The sequence below is a fragment of the Paramisgurnus dabryanus genome, chromosome 9 (assembly GCF_030506205.2).
Source record: "Paramisgurnus dabryanus chromosome 9, PD_genome_1.1, whole genome shotgun sequence".
Classification (NCBI taxonomy): Eukaryota; Metazoa; Chordata; class Actinopteri; order Cypriniformes; family Cobitidae; genus Paramisgurnus; species Paramisgurnus dabryanus.
In genome coordinates this window covers 37511802-37532261 of record NC_133345.1, presented here as the reverse complement: position 1 = coordinate 37532261, position 20460 = coordinate 37511802, and the positions used below count along the sequence as shown (strand labels likewise).

The following is a 20460-nucleotide window of genomic DNA, read 5'->3' as shown; positions in this document are numbered from 1 at the left end:
GTTCTCATTACCAAAACATGAGTTTGTAAATGCATATATTTAATGTAAGGTCATGTATGCGGTAAAGATCATTTTGATTATCTAAAATTTTTTTTATAATTTTATAGGAAATATTTTTAAATCCTCTAAAAATAATGGTTATAGTAAGTTCAAACCTTAATCTTATTTGTGCAAAAAAATTGGCTTCAAGGGCTTTTTAAAAATTCTGATGCTGGACACCTTCTAAATCTGAATTTGGTGAGAATCACCCATATATTGTGCTTTGGTATCATTTCTAGTCAGTGTATGGAAATTAACATCATCACATTCCTTCAAACACCACCCTTTTTGTTCTGCGAATACTCAATATTATATAAACATTATTCATTTGGACTTTGACTTCGTCTGCTGCCTTCCTTGCACTGCGGGGGCGTAATACTTCCAATCTATCAAACTTAAGTATTTTTTGCCTGAAGCGGATCTTTGAAGCTCTGTTTGTCCTCAATTCCTGCATTTCTAAATATAGAATATAATAACACAGGGTTTTTGTTCAGACCAGCATGTGGCATATTGCGCTTACATGAGGTCTGGTCTGTATCGGTGGATGAGTGCACACAGGGCCAAGCCACTCTTCCAAGACGTGGTAAGGTCAGACACGCCGACACCGCGGTAGCCCTCCGTTTGTCTCTGACACCAGTTCAGTAGTTTACTCGAACGCGCGATGGATTCTGTGAAAGAAAAAGTACATAAAAGTCAAGCCTAAAAGCATGAACGTTTTCGATTAAGGAGCGCTCCGGCATCCAAACGGTGCTTGGATGAGTTAGTCACATGATCAGATCGGCGTCTGAAAACGTCAGGGTGCATTCCATTCTCTTTCGAGAGGTCAGTCAGGACAAGTCAAGACATAAATAGCGCTAGACATAGTTAATACCTTTTGTTTTCTACAAATGTCTGTTAGTGTAATCGTAATGCTTTGAAAGGCACCATTCCAGTTTAAATAGAGTAGAGCTGCACAATTATATATTATATAATAAATAATCAAGATAATGATTATAGCAGCAACTATTTAAAAAAATAATAATAATAAAATGAAATAAAAAAATGTTGATGACAGCATTTCCTTCAACTTGGGGTCTGATGCCTAAGACTTTCTACCTTCAATGGTTGTGCTGAGCTTTTACAGCCAATATTGACAAATTACCATCGCATAAAAGAGTAAAGAAAGTTGCAATGGTTAAAATGCAAAAGTCCACACAAAACAGGTATTTTAATGTAAATAATAAATTATAATAATAGCAGTGACTAAAATGTTAAGGGAAATCGGCAACATTTAAGGTTCATAACCGTGCAGCCCTGGGTAAGTTACTCTTTTTATAGAAAACATTGCAAAGCAAAGTTTTAAAAACACGGACGGCATCATGCATTCAGTTTTGAGTCATCCACTGTTACCTTGCAATTGCACTTCAAGTTGTTGTTCTAGGATGAAAATATAATCAAGTTATAAACATTTAAGTTAAGGCCATCCCACTTATTATATATAACTCCATCCACAGTTGCTCCTCAATGGCCACTCACCATTTCTTGTGAGCTTAGGAGCTGAGGAATTGATGACATTCTCCATATCAACGCGCAAATCCCTGATCTCTCCAGTGTCTAACAGATGCCGTACCTGTAAACAAATAATAAAAGTATAAGAGTGCATGTTTTTTTTTATTAAAATAAAGGAGAGAGACAACAATTGTATCAATCAACACAAGGATAGCAACTATTACTTTTACCAGGCTTTCATAAAATATTAACTAATCATAAGGTTTAAAAGGATCTGCAAATATATTATGCGTTACATGAACTAACCTGGGCGGGTCTAACTTGGTGAAGATTGATGTTTGGGTACCGTGTAGTAGGATCAACGCTGTACTGGCTGAAGTTCTTACTCACATTTTCTGGTGTCGTTTGAGGGAGCAGTCGATAGATACTTTCCCTGAAGCGCAAAAAGGCCGTGGTTATGATTTTAACAAACAGTGACATCAGATTTAAAAGGATAGTTCAACCAAAAATTAAGATTCTGTCATCATTTACCGACTTTCACGTTGTTGCAAACCTGTATAGTGACTTTGTTCCACAAAGGATTTCTTATCATATTGTTTATAGTTTCACATACTATAAATTAGGCGTGCACAGAATGTTCGGCAACCAAAATTATAGGACGAAAATAGCAAAAAACGAATTTTCGGTGTTCAGCCAAACAAGTGAAAAGGCCGAATAAATGTGACCGATCACGGAAAGTATGGACGCAAGACGGATTTGGGGCAATTTGAGTTATTCGTAGGGGTGTGCCGGTTTTAGAATTCGTGATGACGGTTATGACGTGAGTCAAATGTGACGGTTCATAACATAACCGTCGGTGGGGGGCGTTTTGCTCATTTAAATGCTCGTGGATTGACGGGAAAGTGTAATTTTACCATCAAATCATGAATGTGATGCCAAGTGTGTTTTAAACAGTAATAACTTTGAACAATTTAACAGAAAGCAATGAAATATTTAAAAAACACACTGTTGCCAGAAGACTGCGTTGTCACTCTCTCATCTATCATCTATTTTAATAATCTTCAGAGAAACAGATTTGTGCATTGGGCTTTTTATGTCTGTAATTGTGTCTATATCTATCATTACACGGACCAGAACAGCACGAAAACAATGTGGATTAAAAGCGTATTGAAGAGGTTTTGCTCATAAATGCAGGTAAAAGAAAGTAATGTGAACTTGAGATTGTTATTAAACACAGCCGGTGTAAAAGCACAATGGCCACGCGCAGCAAACGCTCTCCGCAGACGCGCTGCACAGTGCTCACCCGGCGTTTGAATAAACTAGACGCTGATTAGCTACTTGCTCTACGTTTCTTTAAAACTAACAGCAAGACAACTAGCAGTGAATGTGCGTTCAAGAGAGTTAGTAGATTAGCATGGGCGGAGGATTTGAACTTGAAAAGCGGAGTGTACTACGCCTTTCCGCGGTTAAAACAACATTCCTTCTCATGGTCATTCATGTTTATTTGATGCTATAAATTAACTAGAAGGAAGAGATGATTTGAAAGGTGAGACTTTGTTTAATATGTTTAATCTCAAAAGTAACCGAAAAGCAACCTGGTCTGTCCTGTATGTCAGCGCGTTGTCAGTGTCTGCTCCGCTCTGTATTTCACTGCGTGAGAACGTGAGGGGGCGTGTAACACAGACTGTTAACAATTGTTTTTAATTAGTATTTAAAAATTCTTTATGATAAAAAATGTTTTAAAAAAAATATTTTAATAACACGGTTTTGCCGGTTATAGAGTTCTAATGACGGTGTTCAACTATAACCGTCGGTCTCACGGTTATATAATGACCGTCACACCCCTAGTTATTCGCAGATTCTGAAAGTGTAGTTTTCAAACTTTCCAATGATGTGTAACACATGGAAATCTGATAATATTTGGAGAAGTTGGCCATTTGAAGTTAGGCACTCAAAAAAGCTTAAAGGGAAGAAAACGGCCTCTAAAAGTTTAGCCGTTTTCACCTTTGTCTGATGTTGGGAGTGACAATAGGACTCATTTACATCTCATTTAGATAAGCCATACAGCTTTACAGTCGGGAGCTTTACAGGGTGTATGGTTTAGGTCATAAAGGTCAAGAAAATGTGCCATCAAAAAAAAAAGTTTGCAAACAGGTAATATATAAATAAATGTCTACCGATAAAATGGTATTGGCAACTCTTATGTACACTGAATAAAAAATAAGATAAACTCTCTTATACTGTAAATATGTTCACAATTATTTTTTCTAATGAATCAGTGCATAATCCTATCATTGTAATTCTAAAATAAGGAAACAACACACAGATAGCTATTAATGTTTATTTATTAAATATTTCAAACAAGCATACAATGCTTGAAATAAAAACATCTTATAAAAAATAGTTTTTAATGTAAAAAGAAAGTTTCCTAAAAATGTAGAAAATAAAAACTTTTAATAATAGTTCTTTTTGTAAACAAAATAAAAGTTGCTGCTGTTTTTATAACCGTGTGCACGAGACTGAAGTCACATGACTGCAGTGACATGGCTGACGTACGACCGGCTGATGTGTTATCTGGTGTGCCCGAGCTTTGTTTACAGTCGGAGGGAGACGCACGCTGTAAGTTTGAAAATAAAATAATAATTCGCAAACAAAGGAGGATAAAACTGAGGATAACACGTCAGCCACATCACTGCAGTCACGTGACTTCACGCGGTTTACAACAGAACCAGAAAAGACGACAATGCTCTCCGGAAAAAAGCCGATTTCAACCTCAAAATGTACGCTTTTAAATATAATAATGGAGAGGCTTCTTCGTGATCTCAACTAACAGATTCTGCAAAAACACGAAAATCACCAATTTTGAAAAAAAAAAAAAACTTTCTTTCTCATTTTGCTCGAAAGTTGTGCCGCGGCCTTGTGTCACTGGTTTCCGTGACGGTCACAAATTTTACCAAACAATGAGATTTTTGATGAAGCAATCAAATTCATCAGCGCAGAGTGAAAGACACACAAATGCAGCAAACATTTTGGTTAAGCACATTAAATGCACAAGCACGAAGAACAGGAGACTTAAAGGACAAGTTCGGTATTTTAGACTTAAAGCCCTGTTTTCAGATTGTTTATGGTCAAATAGAATGGTTTTGACTGAAATTTCGACATTTTCGGCTGCCCTGAGAATTTTCGCTTGTTTGTGTTTCAGCTCAGACCTCTACAATGGCTTTATAGGTGCACTGGAACAATCCTTCCTAAAATGCATTAAACTTTCGTTTACAAAGACGTGAAACTCACCGAGTGGTCAGGGGTGTTCACTGATATGCTCACACAAAAATCGCTGCAAAAGATGCTTTCCAACAGCTGTTTTAGCATTCGTTGTTAACTTGTGGACCTATTTCCCAAAACGCCTCACACCCGTACATTCTTCCGCTTAGAGCTTGAATAATAAACACTCCAGCCCAGGAGGTGGCGCTAATCCGCGTTTGCCAATTGCAAGAATAGAAACAAAGTTCCCGGCGCGGAGTAATACCGTACCTCACAGGACGTCTAATACAGTCAATGGAGTTGGTAAAAACTACGATAAAACCTGTTGGAATGCGTCTTTTGGAGCGATTTTTGTGTGAGCATACCAGTGAACACCCCTGACCACTCGGTGAGTTTCACGTCTTTGTAAACGAAAGTTTAATGCATTTTAGGAAGGATTGTTCCAGTGCACCTATAAAGCCATTGTAGAGGTCTGAGCTGAAACACAAACAAGCGAAAATTCTCAGGGCAGCCGAAAATGTCGAAATTTCGGTCAAAACCATTCTATTTGACCATAAACAATCTGAAAACAGGGCTTTAAGTCTAAAATACCGAACTTGTCCTTTAAGCCCTTCATCTCATGTTATAGAACGACAAAGGCATCAGCAGTATGTAATAAAAACTTCCTGAAACCAGTAAAGTCCTACAATGACAATCACACTTGTATTAAACAAAAAAAATAATGGTGAGAAAATTGGCAAAATAATTAGGAAAATGAAAAAAAAACAATGTTTGGTTATTCAGTAATCGGCTAAGTTTTTTATTTTATTCAGCTTCGGCCAAGAATTTTCCTTTCTGTACATCCCTACTATAAATGGAGTGTAAACTTTAAACTGCTCATTATGCTGTTAGTTATTCATTCAATCCCAGAATCAGTCTTACCGTTCAGCCAACACCTCTAAAGGAGTGTTTCCCTGAGCCCAACTCCTCACCATCCATGCTGAATCCATGGCTGCCAAGAAACCTCTTGCTATTCCAGTGCCCATTGGCCAAAAAGGCTATACAGCAAAACAAAAATCTTAATTCTTATAATAATATTAAGAGTGATATATTACAAGCTGCAAAATTTATTAGATTGGTCAACAGAAATTACTTTTTTGAGCAATGCCACTTATATATAATACAATGCCTCTTAAATTGGTGGTTTCAAATTTATGTAAGAAAACATAATTTCAGAAGTTTAAAGTTGGCCATTTTTTCTACTTTATAGAAATTCCCCATCTGCTTCTATCGAAGCATAAAATAATAAATCCCAAAAAGTATTTGTAGTACCTCTAGAAGACTGTCCCCCACAAGCGCTACTAGCAACTTATGGCCGTTGCGCTGGCGTACTAGTGCCGCGTTTTCAGATGCGTACATACAGGTGAAGTCAAACATGGCGACGTCGGGTTGACCGTAGTGGTTGATGGCAAAATCTAGAGTAGGAAGCTGGTGATTGGTGGAAAAGTCGGCAGCCTCTCTGGCATAGGACAGCAGAGCCTTCTGGTCAACATTCGCCCTGGAAAGCAACATTTCTGTATCGGCATAGTCCTGCACATGAGAAAAATTATTAAGAAAGGTAGAGTGAATGGACAAAAAGTTCAAGACATTATACATTTTGGTAAACATAATCCCTAGATTTCACAGACAAGGCTTAGGGAGTGATCACATTATCCCAACTGAACCGCGCCCGAGCATGCTTGAAACCCAAAGCTTGGTTCGCTTGACTAGTGTGGTTGCTCTGCACCGTGCCCGGGCGCAGTTTGGTTAATCGCCAATTGTCAACATTACGGTTGGTTCTAGTGCTAATAGAGTGCTTTACTTCCTGTTTTCTTCAAAACAATCGCATCCTAATGACTAAAGTGTGCTCAAGCTTAGATCGATAAAGTACAGTGTGAGTGCATGCTTCTTGGGCAGTAGGGAGAGGGGGGAATCATGCTCGGACACAGTTCAGCTGGGATAGGTATAATATGAATGCGCCTTTAAGGCTAGTCCTAGACTAAAACACGTTTGAGCGGTCTCACCTGAAAATAACTTGCAATGACATGTTAAAATGCACACACACCAGTAAAGTCTTTTTCTAAGGCATGTTTATAGCAGATAGGGATGTCAAATTATGCAATTTCCCATATTCGATGATCATTTAAATTAACAATCAATCAATTGAATAATCGTTAACTGTAATAGTGCAATATGCCATTACAGCAATGGCATATAGCCAATGACATAAAAGTGTGCGTCAAAACGCCAGCTTCCTCACGCGAATTAAAAGATTTTATTTTGTTTAAATAACATGCTAGTGGGATTGTAAAATGAGTCAATGTAGTTGGTGTTTTGATAAAAATCATCAATTTAATCTCGTAATGAATTATAATGACTTATAGACACAGTAAACTCCGCCTCATAACGGGCACTCCGCACAGTCAGATGAAAGTCCATGCGTCCATGACAAAATAAAAGTTTCATTATCATCAAGTGTTATTTTTCTAGTTGTTCACTTTGCTTTTCGAGTCATTTATACACTGCTTGTTATAATTATGTCCAAGAAGCACACGAAGGGCACTTTTTCCGTCGTCACAGTTGTAAGTTTTACATTTTAATCTGTTTATTAAAAACGGATTCTGGTCTCCTTCCCTGTGTAAAGCAGCGTTAGCAGCATTGCTATGCTAATCTTGCAGGCTTCCCGGAAGAGGGTCTTTGCTTTCAGTATCCTAACTGTGTTTAGATTTTCAGCATCAGACCCTCTCAGACCCACTGCAAATGCCATTTCGTTGCGTTAGCAGCAAGCCTCGTCTCGAATGAGGTTAAAAAGCCCAAGTGGGTGTTTGGCATCGAGCATTGTTGTGATCATGGCTAGTTTATCTTCTTCGCACTTGGTTAGTTTTTTCACCAGCTGTGCATGTGCTTTGCGCAGGCGGCGGACACATGTGCTTGCTTTTTCTACAATCGTTAAGTTTTATCTATTTAATTCTTATCGACAATTAATCGAAGATTGATTAATTGTTGACATCCCTAATAGCAGACGCTTAAACATCTCAATTCAACTAAGGCCTAGTCTTGGCTTTACCGAAGCCTTGGTATGCGACTGTAAATATTAAATGTTGAAATCTAAAAAAAAAAAAAAAACATTTGTAAACAGTACACTCACATTTCAATGCTCTTCAAGTTAATTTGCATGGACTAAAAGCCACAGAATGTCAAATTGGATTTTAATATTATTCAAATATTTCCTTCTCTTAAGACAAATTGCAAATAGCCATTAAAAGCACTGGACAGATTGTACTTGTGTGTCTTTTAATAGCGATGTTGATGCTTTATACACTCGAATCCAAGATGTCTGTGTTGGAAAGTAGTTGTGAGTGGAGGTGGTATGATAATGGGATATTTGATAAGATGAATATTTCTAACTGATGTATGCTGCTGCAACGAAACCGTGTTTGTTTCTGCTAGCAGTCACGCGCTTTAAAACAGAAGAGGCCACTCAGAGTTGATGGCTTTTTTCTAAGCACCATTACAGGCCAGAAATAAAAGCATTTGTCAGAAGTGTTTGTCTATTGGGATGCTTTAAATTACCCCCCCTGTAAAAACTGCAAGGTAAGCATGACTCTTTTGCAACCATTATTGATGTCCATTACCGTGCATCTTATCAACTGATGTAAATTCATGTGTGGAAAAGAGAGAAAGAGCTGAGAGTGAGGTTACCCCTTACTGGCTTAACAAACTTGGCAGTACTGAAAACTGAGCTGAGGAGCTCATTGTAAATAAATAGGAACAGACTGTTCAGTTTCCAGGTTCAAATGTCTTTTAAATAGAAACCTATGAAATTCCATAGAGTGTTATTTATTAAATGCATGAGTCTTATTATAACAAACCACATAAGTTAATGGATGGATAGATAGACTAAAAAAAGTAGTTTGTCCTCCACAAATTGGTCACTCACATTAAGAATGACACCCTTCTCCAGCAGACTCTGTTTTTTGGCAGTCATGACAAAGTAGTGCGTGTCATCCTTATAGTACACAATGTTTTCCAGGTCAATCCCTATAAAATAACATCAAGAGAACAAATGAGATATTTCCACAAAATGCATTAAAACACATGCAAATATAGCAAACATCATACCTGTGGCTTCTCTAAGATCCTGAAAGAACTTCTGGTTGAAAATGAAGGCGACTCCACTGATTTCTTCCACCTTTGCTTCTGCAGTCGTGTTGCGGTTAATGAAGTTTGCTGTGATAGCGATAGCCAATTTTCCCCTGAACTCCTTTCTTTTGAACCCTGGAGAGAAAGCACCAATATTCACAAAAATGATGTATAACACAACAAAACGTCTGTCAGATTACGGACGTTTGGTGAAAACTACGATATAATTTTGGACTTTCCCAGAAAATGTATATGGTTAGTAGTAGGGGTGCGACGAGATCTCGCGAAATTAAATATGTATCATGAAATTAATCAGGTCACGAGATGAAGAGGAAATGGGTAAAATGCTGGCCGTTTCTCAAACAAAAAGCTGCATTCTTTGGGGGCCACATTTGTAGACTGTATCGGTCTTATTACAGAATATTAACAATTATAAAGTTTACTATTATATTTAGTTAATCGTAAATTGTTTTAATATGCTTATGATTTGCAAATGTAATGCTCAGTTAACTGAAATAAACCAGGCTTGATGACGTATTCAGCCTGCATATGCGACCTCCAGATGATGCAACTTTCTTTTTGAGAAACGGCCACTGTCCTAATATTAGCATAAAGTTACGTTTCTGGCTAAACCTTTTCCATTGCAACGTGCATGCATTATATTATGTTTTTTACTGTGTGTTCATTTTTGTTTGGGTTTCCAACTGTTCGTCTAAGACGCGTTGCGATTGTCTCTTGATCAGTGTCAGAAGTGTCTCAGAAGATTAAACCCTCACTCGGAGTTAACATGATTTTATCTCTGCATGTTCTTGCTCAAGAATAACAGTGGCTGTATAATTTCGAGTGTAAAGAATTGGACAAATATTAAAGATTTAAATGGATTTAAATGTTGTTTGGCTAAAAGTAAGCATCTAGGTGCAAGTAAAAGAAGCGGGTCTGTTAGCGCCCCCTGCAGGCATTTGTTATAATACATAATGCTGGTTTTTAATTACAAAGGCTACATATTACTGTAATATGTTTTCTTGTTTTGATACCTTATTTGAACCAAATATTATTGCATCATTATGTAATTTTAAAGGTTAGTGCTCGTTTGTGTCTATTTTTATTACCAAAAAATATAAATTACTTCATTATCAATTAGCAAAATAATTGTTAGGGACAGTCCTATATTAGTTAAAACTTTTTAAAATAATGTGATTTCAGTTTCCCCCAATTTTTTTTATTTTTATTTACAAATCTCGTTCTCGTGAACCCAATCACCCCGAGTTAGTAGAGTATATGTGGTCACTGACTTGCTATAGTCTTGCTAGTGGTTACTGACCCAAGTAAGAGGCAGGCAACCCTTAAATCTTTATGATTTCCTGCATAATCCAAACCAAGTTTACAAGATTATCTTAACCCAGTGGTTCTCAGACTGGGGGGTCCCAGTTAGGAATTTGGCTTTTTTAAATACATAAATTTATCATAATTTTTGTGTAATTAAACCTCAAAAAAGGCTACTAACTAACAGTACTATATTGTATTAGCATGTTTTGTTTCATTCAAATTCCAAGTTTGAGACTTTTTGTCATGAATTTTCTTTTTGGGGGGGTGCAGAAGGATGTACCCTACACCAGTGGTTCTCAAACTGGGGGCTGGGGGGCCCTGAGAGGGTGTTAATGAGGGCCCCAGTTTAAGCACATTTGATAAAATACATTATTTTATCATAAATTCTATGTTATAAAGCCTATGTTATGTTTTATGTCCTCATTTTTTTAGGGGGGCATAAAGGGATGCACCGTACATAAGGGGGGCCGCATGCTGAAAATGTTAGAGAACCACTGCCCTAAGGGCGTATAGAGAAAACTTTGAGAATCACTGTCTAAACCAATTTTAAATCGCCCATTAGGGAATTATTAGTGTATAAAACAACCACCCACATGATTTGAAGTACCATTCATGTCTACAAAAAAAGGTGCAGCAATAATTATGTGAGGAAACTGTAAGCACATCCATATTTTTCCACCTGTCAGGATGTCTGTAATTATATGAATTGGTTTATTCCTACCTGATAGTGTGTTTCTTCTCCCATCAGCCCCAATGATGACATCAAACTCCAGCTCGTGGACTGGATGTGTTCTGGGGTGGACTTCAGCTCTCCACCCTATTCCTGGAAAAACCAACAGCATGTTCAAAAGACTCATTTTACCTCTAGACACAGTACATGCTTAAAGGGGAAGTCCAATCTAGACATTTTAGCCTGTTTATCACGGGTAATTTATGTCCACTTTGCATTATACATGAGGAAAAATAAATAAATTTGCACGATTTCGATTATTAGATTGATAGTGTGTTGAAGCGGAATTTTCGTAACGGTCTTTAATGGACACAATTAACCAGAATGCACTGCGCGAAACTGAGTCATTAGCTCCACCCACTAACCACTGTTCGATGCAGTCGTCAGGTTTGTTTGACTTCATGCGGCGCCGCAGGAACCGACAGCTGGATGACGTCAAGGTTCCGCGAAAGGGATTTAAAAGCAAACTCCTCCGTATGATTTCGCGAATCGCTCTCGCGGTACTTTGACGTCATCCCGCTGTCGATTCTTGCAACGCCACATGAAGTTGAACAAGCCTAATAACTTCTTTTACCGCTCAACTAGCTCTCAAATCAACTCAAGTCAACTTGAAGTTAGCCGGCAGACGAACCCATCCAAAGAGTAACTCCGCTTTAACCGTCTCTGAGGGGGAAATCACCAAAGCCCTCGATAAAAGATGACTAGAACCTGTGCAGTATGTGGATGTAAGGACAACAAATTCAGGCCACCGGGAGTTTTTATTGTTGACATCAACGCGACCCTCAGCTGACCCACCACTACACTACTTTGAATATGCAGCCAGCACTTTCGTCAGGAAGATTTTGAGTACTGTTTTCAGCCCAGTTTTTCCGCGGACTCAGGTAATGTAAAATTGTTAAAATATCTAAAACATCATTTGGCTTAGTTGTTGCTTGTTTTGTGTAACTACGGTAAACATACTACGTAGAAAGTTATTATCATGTTGTTGTTATTATAAACACGAGCAAAGCAAGCTAACGTTAGCTCCTGTGCAGCTGTCAATCAAAAACGTTATCATCTACTGTCAATCATCTCGCCTCAAGACCCGCCCCCATTTAGAACATTCAGAATTAATGTAGTCGTGCATTTTTCTTCCGGTGATTTGATGACGCGTCAAATCACCGTTACTGTAGCAGTTAAAAGCTTTTATTTTTTATATGGAGTTAGTACATTTGATGGCAGCACAATCAACTACATATATGGCATGAAATATAGTGTTGGAGCATAATGTTGTTTTAGGGTTGACTTCCGCTTTAAGCACTTTTGACAAAACCAAATCCGTGTGGAGGTGAAACCAAATTATAGAAGATCTGAACTCCAGTAGAAGAAAAAGTAAACTTACGCTCATTCTCCTGGTCTTCTGGTGGTTCAACGAGGCCTTTGAATTCCACATTGACATGAATCTCAATGCCGAGGAGAAGAGCTACCTTCAAGAGCATCAGCTGCAACTGTCGAATACCTGCAGCAAGAGATTTCCAAAACAAAAAAACACAGCTAAGCCTCGATTTATACCTAGTCTTAACATCTTTCAGGTGTATTGTCTGTTTGTCGAGGTTCTAAAAATAAAAATACTTACTGATATGGTCGATGGCTCCAGCGCAAAACTTGCCATAAAACTTCTTGGCTCCAAGACCTCGCAGATCCTGAATAGTGAAAGGCCACAGATGGAGCACATTGTTCCGAGAGAAAGCATCCCTCTTCTCCAGCAAAACCACTTTGGCTCCCAAGAATGCCAGCTCTATGGCTGTACGCAAACCACATGGTCCAGCTCCAATGATTAGACACTGAGAAACACAATTCACAAAGAAAATGACAAACCATTCTTCAGTAGACCATTTTGGAAAACAAAATACTCTTTTGCCCTAGTGAAATTTTAATACCTTAGCATTTGCACAGGTCCGTCCTTTTTTGTATTCTTTGTGGCTGGCGCGTTTGTCTAACTTGGCCCAGAGAGCTTTGGCTTTCCAGTAGTTGAGCTTGGACTTGAGTTTGTGGTAGAACACACGGTATTCATTGGGCTTGAGTTCCAGGAAGTCACAAAGCTCTTGAAAAGCCTTGAGAGTGCCTTTGCAGGTGGTGGCCTGGACGAAGCGGTCAAACAACACATGGGACTGATTTACCCTGTCTCCCACCGCATTGACGCCTCCATCTCCCATGATCCCTTAACTCGACGAGTCGGGATTATGGGACAGCCCCTCTTCAACTCACTGGGAGTCTGTGCGTTTAAGGTTCAGCTTCCGGCATAGGTCATTTTCACCCTAAGTGATGAGAGAAGGGATTAGTTATAATTTAAAACATGGTTTTGTCAGTTTATGCATTTTTTCAGCTTAACATGGATGGCAAGAAACAATCTTCTTAAATTTCACAGAGACACAAAAAAGAGTAAGACAGCTTCCGGTACAACACCTCAAACAAGGAACTACGAAAAAAAGAACTAAAGTCACTTTAATTTTAAATAAAAACAACAGACATAATAGCAGTCCAAGTTGTGTCTGTGATAATAATTTGTTAATATCCTCTCTGTAGAGCATGAAGCAAGCTGCAATTTTACATCAATCTTGTACATTACTATCCTAACCAGGCACAACACAAGTTTTAAACTACAATTTCTGTCTGTCCATTTGCAAAAAATACTAACGCACAACACAAACGCAACCAATCAGAACATATCTGGTGTTTAATATCTGCATTTAAATTTAGCAAGGCTGGGAAGCATGACAGTATATATTAGTGATGCACCAATGTATCGGCAGCCAATGTATCTGATGATTTTTGATGAATTTGAAACCATCTTATATTGTCAATAGCACGAGGGGTTTCATATCAGTGCATCAGAGTATGTGAGCGGTGCGGAGTGGGAGCGGAGCGAGGAGTGGAGTGGCGTAATTTTGCCAGGAGCGAGGAGCGTTCTTTTTTTATGTCTGAGCGTTGTGATTTTCTCTCGCTCCGAAAACGCTCCACTATCGCTCAATTACGAGTCAGGACTCGTCAGACTCCGGACCAAACCACTGTGAAAAAACGGAGGGGGACTTAAAATGTTTTTGCATTCGTTTGCATTTGTATAATGTTGTAGTACTTTCACAAACATTTATATACGCGACACTGGGAAACTACAACTCCCATGAGCACTCTGCACCAAGCGCAACGCACAGAGACCGTTTGTTGAGACGTTCGCGCGATCAGCGCACCTTCCAGAGAGCGCGCGAGAGCTGATGGATTTGCGAATGCACAAGAGGACGCAGTCTGAGCGCATACACACTTCGGGAAATATAGAACAATTGCATGTAAGTGATTGAAGAGATATAAATTGCGTGCACACTCTCAGGGCAAGAGCGGATAGAAATTCAGCGCAAGTGCTTGGCACCTGCGACTCGGCAAAAGCTCGTTTTTCTTAAAGTGAATGCAGCACTGGAGATATAGCTTTAATAAAAAATGTGTTCAACCAGCCAGCATTTGTTTTGTTCAGATTCAGAATAGTTCTAGTATTAATATAAAAGTTGGCTTAAAGTGAAGGCAGTAGACTATCTATATTTTTTCGTTTGGCTATTTGTCTAAATTAATATTTTAGTTTGTGATTTATTTCTTTTATTTAATATAATGTTTTTCGTTTGATAATTTATTTAATATGAGGTTTTTCATTTAATCATTTATTTAATTTCAACACATTTTTTTGTTTTGCTTTGTTTAAAAGTGAGCTAAATGATAGCTTAATTTGGGCTAATATTAGCTATTTCAGTATGTTATGTTCTTCAGTTAATAACTGCGTATAAAAAAAAAATTTGTTCAACCAGCCAGCATTTGTTTTGTTCAAAATAGTATTGTAATTAATAGCCTATAAAAGTTGGCATAAAGTGAAGGCAGTAGCCCTATATTTTTTTTGTTTGGCTATTTGTTTAAATTAATATTTCAGTTTGTGATTTCTTTCTTTGATTTAATGTAATGTTTTTCGTTTGATTATTTATTTTATATGAGGTTTTTCATTTAATAATTTATTTAATTTCAACACATTTTTTGTTTTGCTTTGTTTAAAAGTGAGCTTAATAATAGCCTAATTTCGGCTAATATTAGCTACTGTTTCAAATTCCAATAAAGTATATGATGTTCTTCTCTTAGTACTGCATATTCGTTGTTTTTTTTTTTTTTAAAAAATAAAAATTTGCCGTAGAGCGAAAACGGAGCGATACTTAAAGCAACACTATGTAGTTTTTTTACCTTTAAATAATGTCTCTAAAATTATTTCAGTGATAGAACAACTTTTAACTGGACAAATTGTACTGTTGCTGCAACCTGAGCAGCCTCCTAGCTGCTACAAGTACACTCTGAAAGTGGCGGTGGAGGGTAGAGCACACAACCCCGCCCCTCCCCCTGCCTGCAGAAGAGTGTCTGATACCAGGCACTGTTGCGCTTTTCAACCACATGGGGGAGCTGTAAGTCATTTTTGCATGGAAACTACATAGTGTTGCTTTAAGTAAGGACGGCGCGGGGAGTGAGCGAGGAGCGGAAAATTGTATACCCAGAGCGGAGCTTGAGCGGAGTAATTATGAAATGCTTTGAGCGCGGAGCGCAAATTCTTTCCACTCCACTCCGCTCACATACTCTGCAGTGCATCCCTGGGGCCTCATTTATAAAGCGTGCGTACGCACAAAAAATGTGTTCGAACAGCCACAGGAGATCGCCTTCTCTCCGACCATTTATCTAATCTGAGGTACTGAACACATTTTACGTCTTTTCGTATTCAGCGTTATTTTTAGCCTTTCATTGATAAAACGAAAGAGGCTGATTTCCGCGTAGTTTCATTTTGCTAGCGTGTTAAAGTTGCGCGATCTTATTTCATAAATTGCCCCTCAAAGTAATCAGGACAGAAGTAGTCAAAAGTGGACAAAAGAGACGGATGTTAATATTACAGGTGTAAACGTTATGTTTCTCTCTCGTCCACATAGGCTATACTCTCTGCAGTATTAAAGCAGCCTCTCAGTGATAAATCTATGAGCTACACTGAAGTTGGCATTTTGATAAATGCAAGTTATCTTTGTGTGCTAAAAATGCACACAAAGTTCATGTAGATGGCAATACACATTCTCTTTTTTGCCAAATAAATGAAAAGCTTGTTGAAATCATCAATGTCTTCCCTCTTGCTGTATCAAAATTCAAAATCTCATATGGCTTTCCTCAGGGATGGTCCCAATAATGTGCTTGAAGTCAAATTCAGTTTGTGCATGATTACATGATATAACTTTTTTTTAATACTGTATTCTTAATTATGGATAATTAATACATTAATAAGATAATACATTTCTGGAGTGTTAAAAATTAAAAGAAAAAATAACAACAAGAACCGTACTGAACCGAGAACCGTGACCATAGAACCGTGATACGAACCGAACCGAGGGTTTTGTGAACCGTGCCACCCCTAATATATAGTTACCTTGAAATAAAACAGCCATAACAGTTTTTGCTACATGCAACATGTAAAATAATAACAAATAAACGAGTTATTTCTATAAATTCATAAGTGATTCCACTCCTGGTTCGGGTTCTCAGCAGAACACCAAAACCCAGAAAAATAGTCACCAAGCAACCAATAAAATGTATTACTCCTTGTGCCAGCTTATGACAAAGACTAAAGATAAGATGCGTAATAGGGTGGTCCAAATTTGGAGTACTTCTTTTTTAAATGTTCAACTCTCATCCACTAGTGTTAGGATATCAATAAAAACACACTGCAAATTAACTGTTACTACAATATCTAGAGGTTGCTCAAAGCCTTTGAATATTCCCGAAATCACATATTTTTGCAAAAACTGTACCATTTAAAGACGCACAACACACATAAAACTTGCTTCTTTGAGGGTAACTGTGTTCCAAATATTTTAGTCTCTTCTGATCCGAGTAACCATATAGCGGACTTGCTTCGTGTTGCTTCAGTCATTGTCAGTGTATATTGTCTATTGTGCTTCATTTACATAAAAGAGCTTTCTTGCTTTGAAAGACATATCACAATTACAACAGGAGATTAATTGCAAGGAGCATGGTCAAATAAGTCCATTGCTGCCATAAGTATTTAATAAACAATTATACATGCTAGAACAAAGTATCAAATAATACGCATACGTGTTAAACTTCAAAGGTCTTGAGCAACCTCTAAGTATTAATTAATATTGGAAAAAAATTGCCAAATTTTTTAATTTATTTATTCAAACATATTGGTGGGATGAGAGCATGAACTTTTAAAAATTGAAAAATAAGGACCGCCCTAATGCACAAGTAAAGCTTAAAAATTATTATAAAAACATAAAAATACTATGTCCAATTTACAGAACTTCTAGATTTTAATTAACACCTTTTCCATAACAAAGCTAGCTGCAAAAAATAAAGGACCGCATTCTACGACCATCTTATCTGTGCAACTTTACTTAATCTACAGGATCTGGAAGCTCAGCTCAGTGTAGGATTTGGCATCAGTAAAAGCTGAAAATGCTTCATACCCATCTCTTATCTGAAGACGAGGAAGTCTAATAATCACAGAAACCCAAACAGGAAAAGCTCAAATATACTGGGACTTTATGCATTCCTATGGAAGAGATGCTAAACAATTAACAAAAAGAAGCTTAAAGGAAAAGTTCCATATTTTACACTTAAAGCCCTGTTTTTACATTGTTTATGATGAAATAGAACAGTTTTGACTGAAATTTGGCCATATTAAACTTTAATTTACAAAGACGTGAAACTCACCCAGTGGTCAGGGGTGTTCACTGATATGCTCACACAAAAATCGCTGGAAAAGATGCTTTCCAACAGGTTTTATCGTAGTTTTTGTCCAACTCCATTCACTTGTATTAGACGTGCTGTGAGGTACGGTATTACTCCGTGCCGGGAAAGTAGTTTGTATTCTTTAAATTGGCAAAGGCGGATTATCGCCACCAACTGGGCTGGAGTGTCTATTATTCAAGCTCTCAATGGAAGAATATACGGGTGTGAGGCGTTTGGAAAAATAGGTCCACAAGTTTACAACACCTGTTGGAAAGCATCTTTTGCAGCGATTTTTGTGTGAGCATATCAGTGAACACCCCTGATCACTCGCTGAGTTTCACGTCTTTGTAAACGAAAGTTTAATGCATTTTAAGAAGGATTGTTCCAGTGCACCTATGCAGCCATTGTAGAGGTAGTGGGTAATGCAACAAAAACCGAAAATTCTCATATGTCCAAATTTCAGTCAAAACCGTTCTATTTCATCATAAACAATCTGAAAACAGGGCTTTAAGTGTAAAATACCGAACTTATTCTTTAACAGTATGGCTATACAAGGTGCAATCTAGCAAGTTTTGAGCACCAAATCATTTGTCAGTCACAGTGAAAGCTAAAAATGTCACGCTTTGCCAATCGGTCACAATAAAACATATTATAAAACTACAGGGAACAAGATTTTAAAAACCTTCTGAAACAGCTGCAAAATGTCACTCTTCACAGCTGGTCAGTACAAAGTTACATTTACACAGAATTTTTTTTTTTTTTCAAATAACCTAATTTAGTTAGAAAGTGTCTCAAATGTGTCAGAATTTGTCATTTTTGATCAACGCATTACTGAATGTTCAAACTGATTTAGATCAGCTGTCATTCGCTATTTCCAAAATTATAAAAACTTTGAAATGCTTATAAGCACAGAATGCCTGCAATATTCTAAAGCACAATTCCTCTATTATTAAGATCTGAAAAGAAAAGATCACTGAGCAAACAAAGTCAATTTTACAAAAGACTAGGCCAACAAAAGAAACACATTTTTCCGACTCTTTCCATTCGGGTGAATAAAAATGTTCTCACCCCGATTGACCACACAGCTATCCGTCAGCAACCGAAATAGAACGACTAGACTATCAAAATTAGCAGTTTGTAAGAGCCAAAAACATGTACACACGCGCACACACGCGCACACACACACACACTCTCTTTAAACCAACTTTCAAACATGTTCATAAGGTGTGGTCAAATGGAGGAAATCTCCACCTCACAAAAAGACTGAAAGGAAAGGTAGGTGAAGGGTTAGTGTGATTGGCTCTTAGACTCGGTTCCAGCTCTTGTGTTCAGTAAAAACACACTCCTGACCTCACTGCACTTAAACTGCTGCATCAGCAGCTGGTTCAAACCACAGCTATCCAATAAAACCTTGGTCCTGATTAGGCCTGCATGATACTGAAGGAAAATGCAATGTGCGGTAACTTGTTAAATATGGTCATATACACCAAATGCAATACAATAATGCTTACAATAAAGTTTGTAAATTAATTTATATTATGACAAAATATATTTCAGATCTGAAACGTATGTAACCAAAATACATGTTTCCGTTTCATACATTCTTTCTGGGAAAAGAAATCATCACTCTCTATCTGTTATCTTCATCGATAACTTTGAAATCGTATTAAAATCATTTAGTTATTGCAAATCACTGCGACATGCATATTGCAGTGTGCACATTCATTATATTATTGCAATATACAGTATCTTGTTTCCCTAGTCCAGAAACATGACATCACATTCTGTATCATTCCACGAACTGCACAAAGACCTTGTGTACTTGTATTAAACAAATAAATATTTTAGTCTTCAGAGGTTTGCGGTGTCATGCAAACACGTAATATCAGAATATCACTTTAGCTTTGCATACTAAAGAGGCGTTTGAAGGCACTAACAAAGGCAGTTACTTGGTTACTTGTTTCCTTTATCAATCACTCTGAAAAGATACTAAAGCTTCAATGACTGAAGGAGCATGTGTCGGAGTAAACATTTGTTTCTACCTGAAACAGATGAAACAGTGAAAATACATCTGGTTGATGAAGCCACATATGTCAGCGCTTTAATCTTCCCAAACGTAAGCACGTCATTCGCAAGTTAGCCAAAAGAGAGATAAACAACCAAAGACGACACGCTTGTTGTTTTATGGAGCGACGACAGTGGGTTAAAAAAAACTTTCTAGAACCAATAAAATAGTCCATGACAAACTCGATTATATTGAACAAAAAAATACAACTTTGAGAGAGCGTTTTGTGAAGCGCTTTTCCCAGTCATCAACTTGTAAATCAGATAGATACCGTATATTTTCAATACTATAAGTCGCTCCAGAGTATAAGTCGCATCAGTCAAAAAATATGTTGCGTTTATTTAGAAAATGATTTCACAAAATCCAAGCCGAAGAACAGACATTTAATCTGGAAAGGCAAGTTATTCAACTAAACAATGGCACACAGAACAGCAGATTGAATAGGTGTCCGTACATGTTAACGTAATATTACCATTTATTCAGCGAACACAATAGCAACATACCTGGGAGGCTGAGTAGGCTAAATTAACACGACAAGTCAAATCAAGTTCAAAAAGGTCCCGAAGTCATTTCACATCACTGAATCTATTGAAGTACATAA

The 20460-nt window shown here is 37.6% G+C and overlaps 1 protein-coding gene across 9 annotated transcripts in view; it reads right to left on the bottom strand.

Annotated features, from left to right (window-relative positions):
• The window catches only part of mical3a (microtubule associated monooxygenase, calponin and LIM domain containing 3a), a 112051-nt gene that overhangs the window by 61017 nt on the left and 30574 nt on the right, over positions 1-20460 (bottom strand). For 7 of the 9 annotated variants that reach the window (XM_065283529.2, XM_065283522.2, XM_065283521.2 and 4 more), the window contains exons 2-13: positions 12925-13302; positions 12621-12828; positions 12387-12503; positions 10997-11098; positions 8929-9084; positions 8747-8847; positions 6100-6357; positions 5710-5825; positions 1834-1960; positions 1555-1648; positions 1429-1455; positions 560-707 (exon numbers count right to left, since the gene is read on the bottom strand). In XM_065283529.2, coding sequence (XP_065139601.1) covers positions 560-707; positions 1429-1455; positions 1555-1648; positions 1834-1960; positions 5710-5825; positions 6100-6357; positions 8747-8847; positions 8929-9084; positions 10997-11098; positions 12387-12503; positions 12621-12828; positions 12925-13200 — 1730 coding nt within the window. In that variant the 5' untranslated portion in view covers positions 13201-13302. The remainder of the gene's footprint in view (positions 1-559; positions 708-1428; positions 1456-1554; positions 1649-1833; positions 1961-5709; positions 5826-6099; positions 6358-8746; positions 8848-8928; positions 9085-10996; positions 11099-12386; positions 12504-12620; positions 12829-12924; positions 13303-20460) is intronic. The other 2 variants (XM_065283527.2, XM_065283528.2) reach the window with 1 other exon arrangement.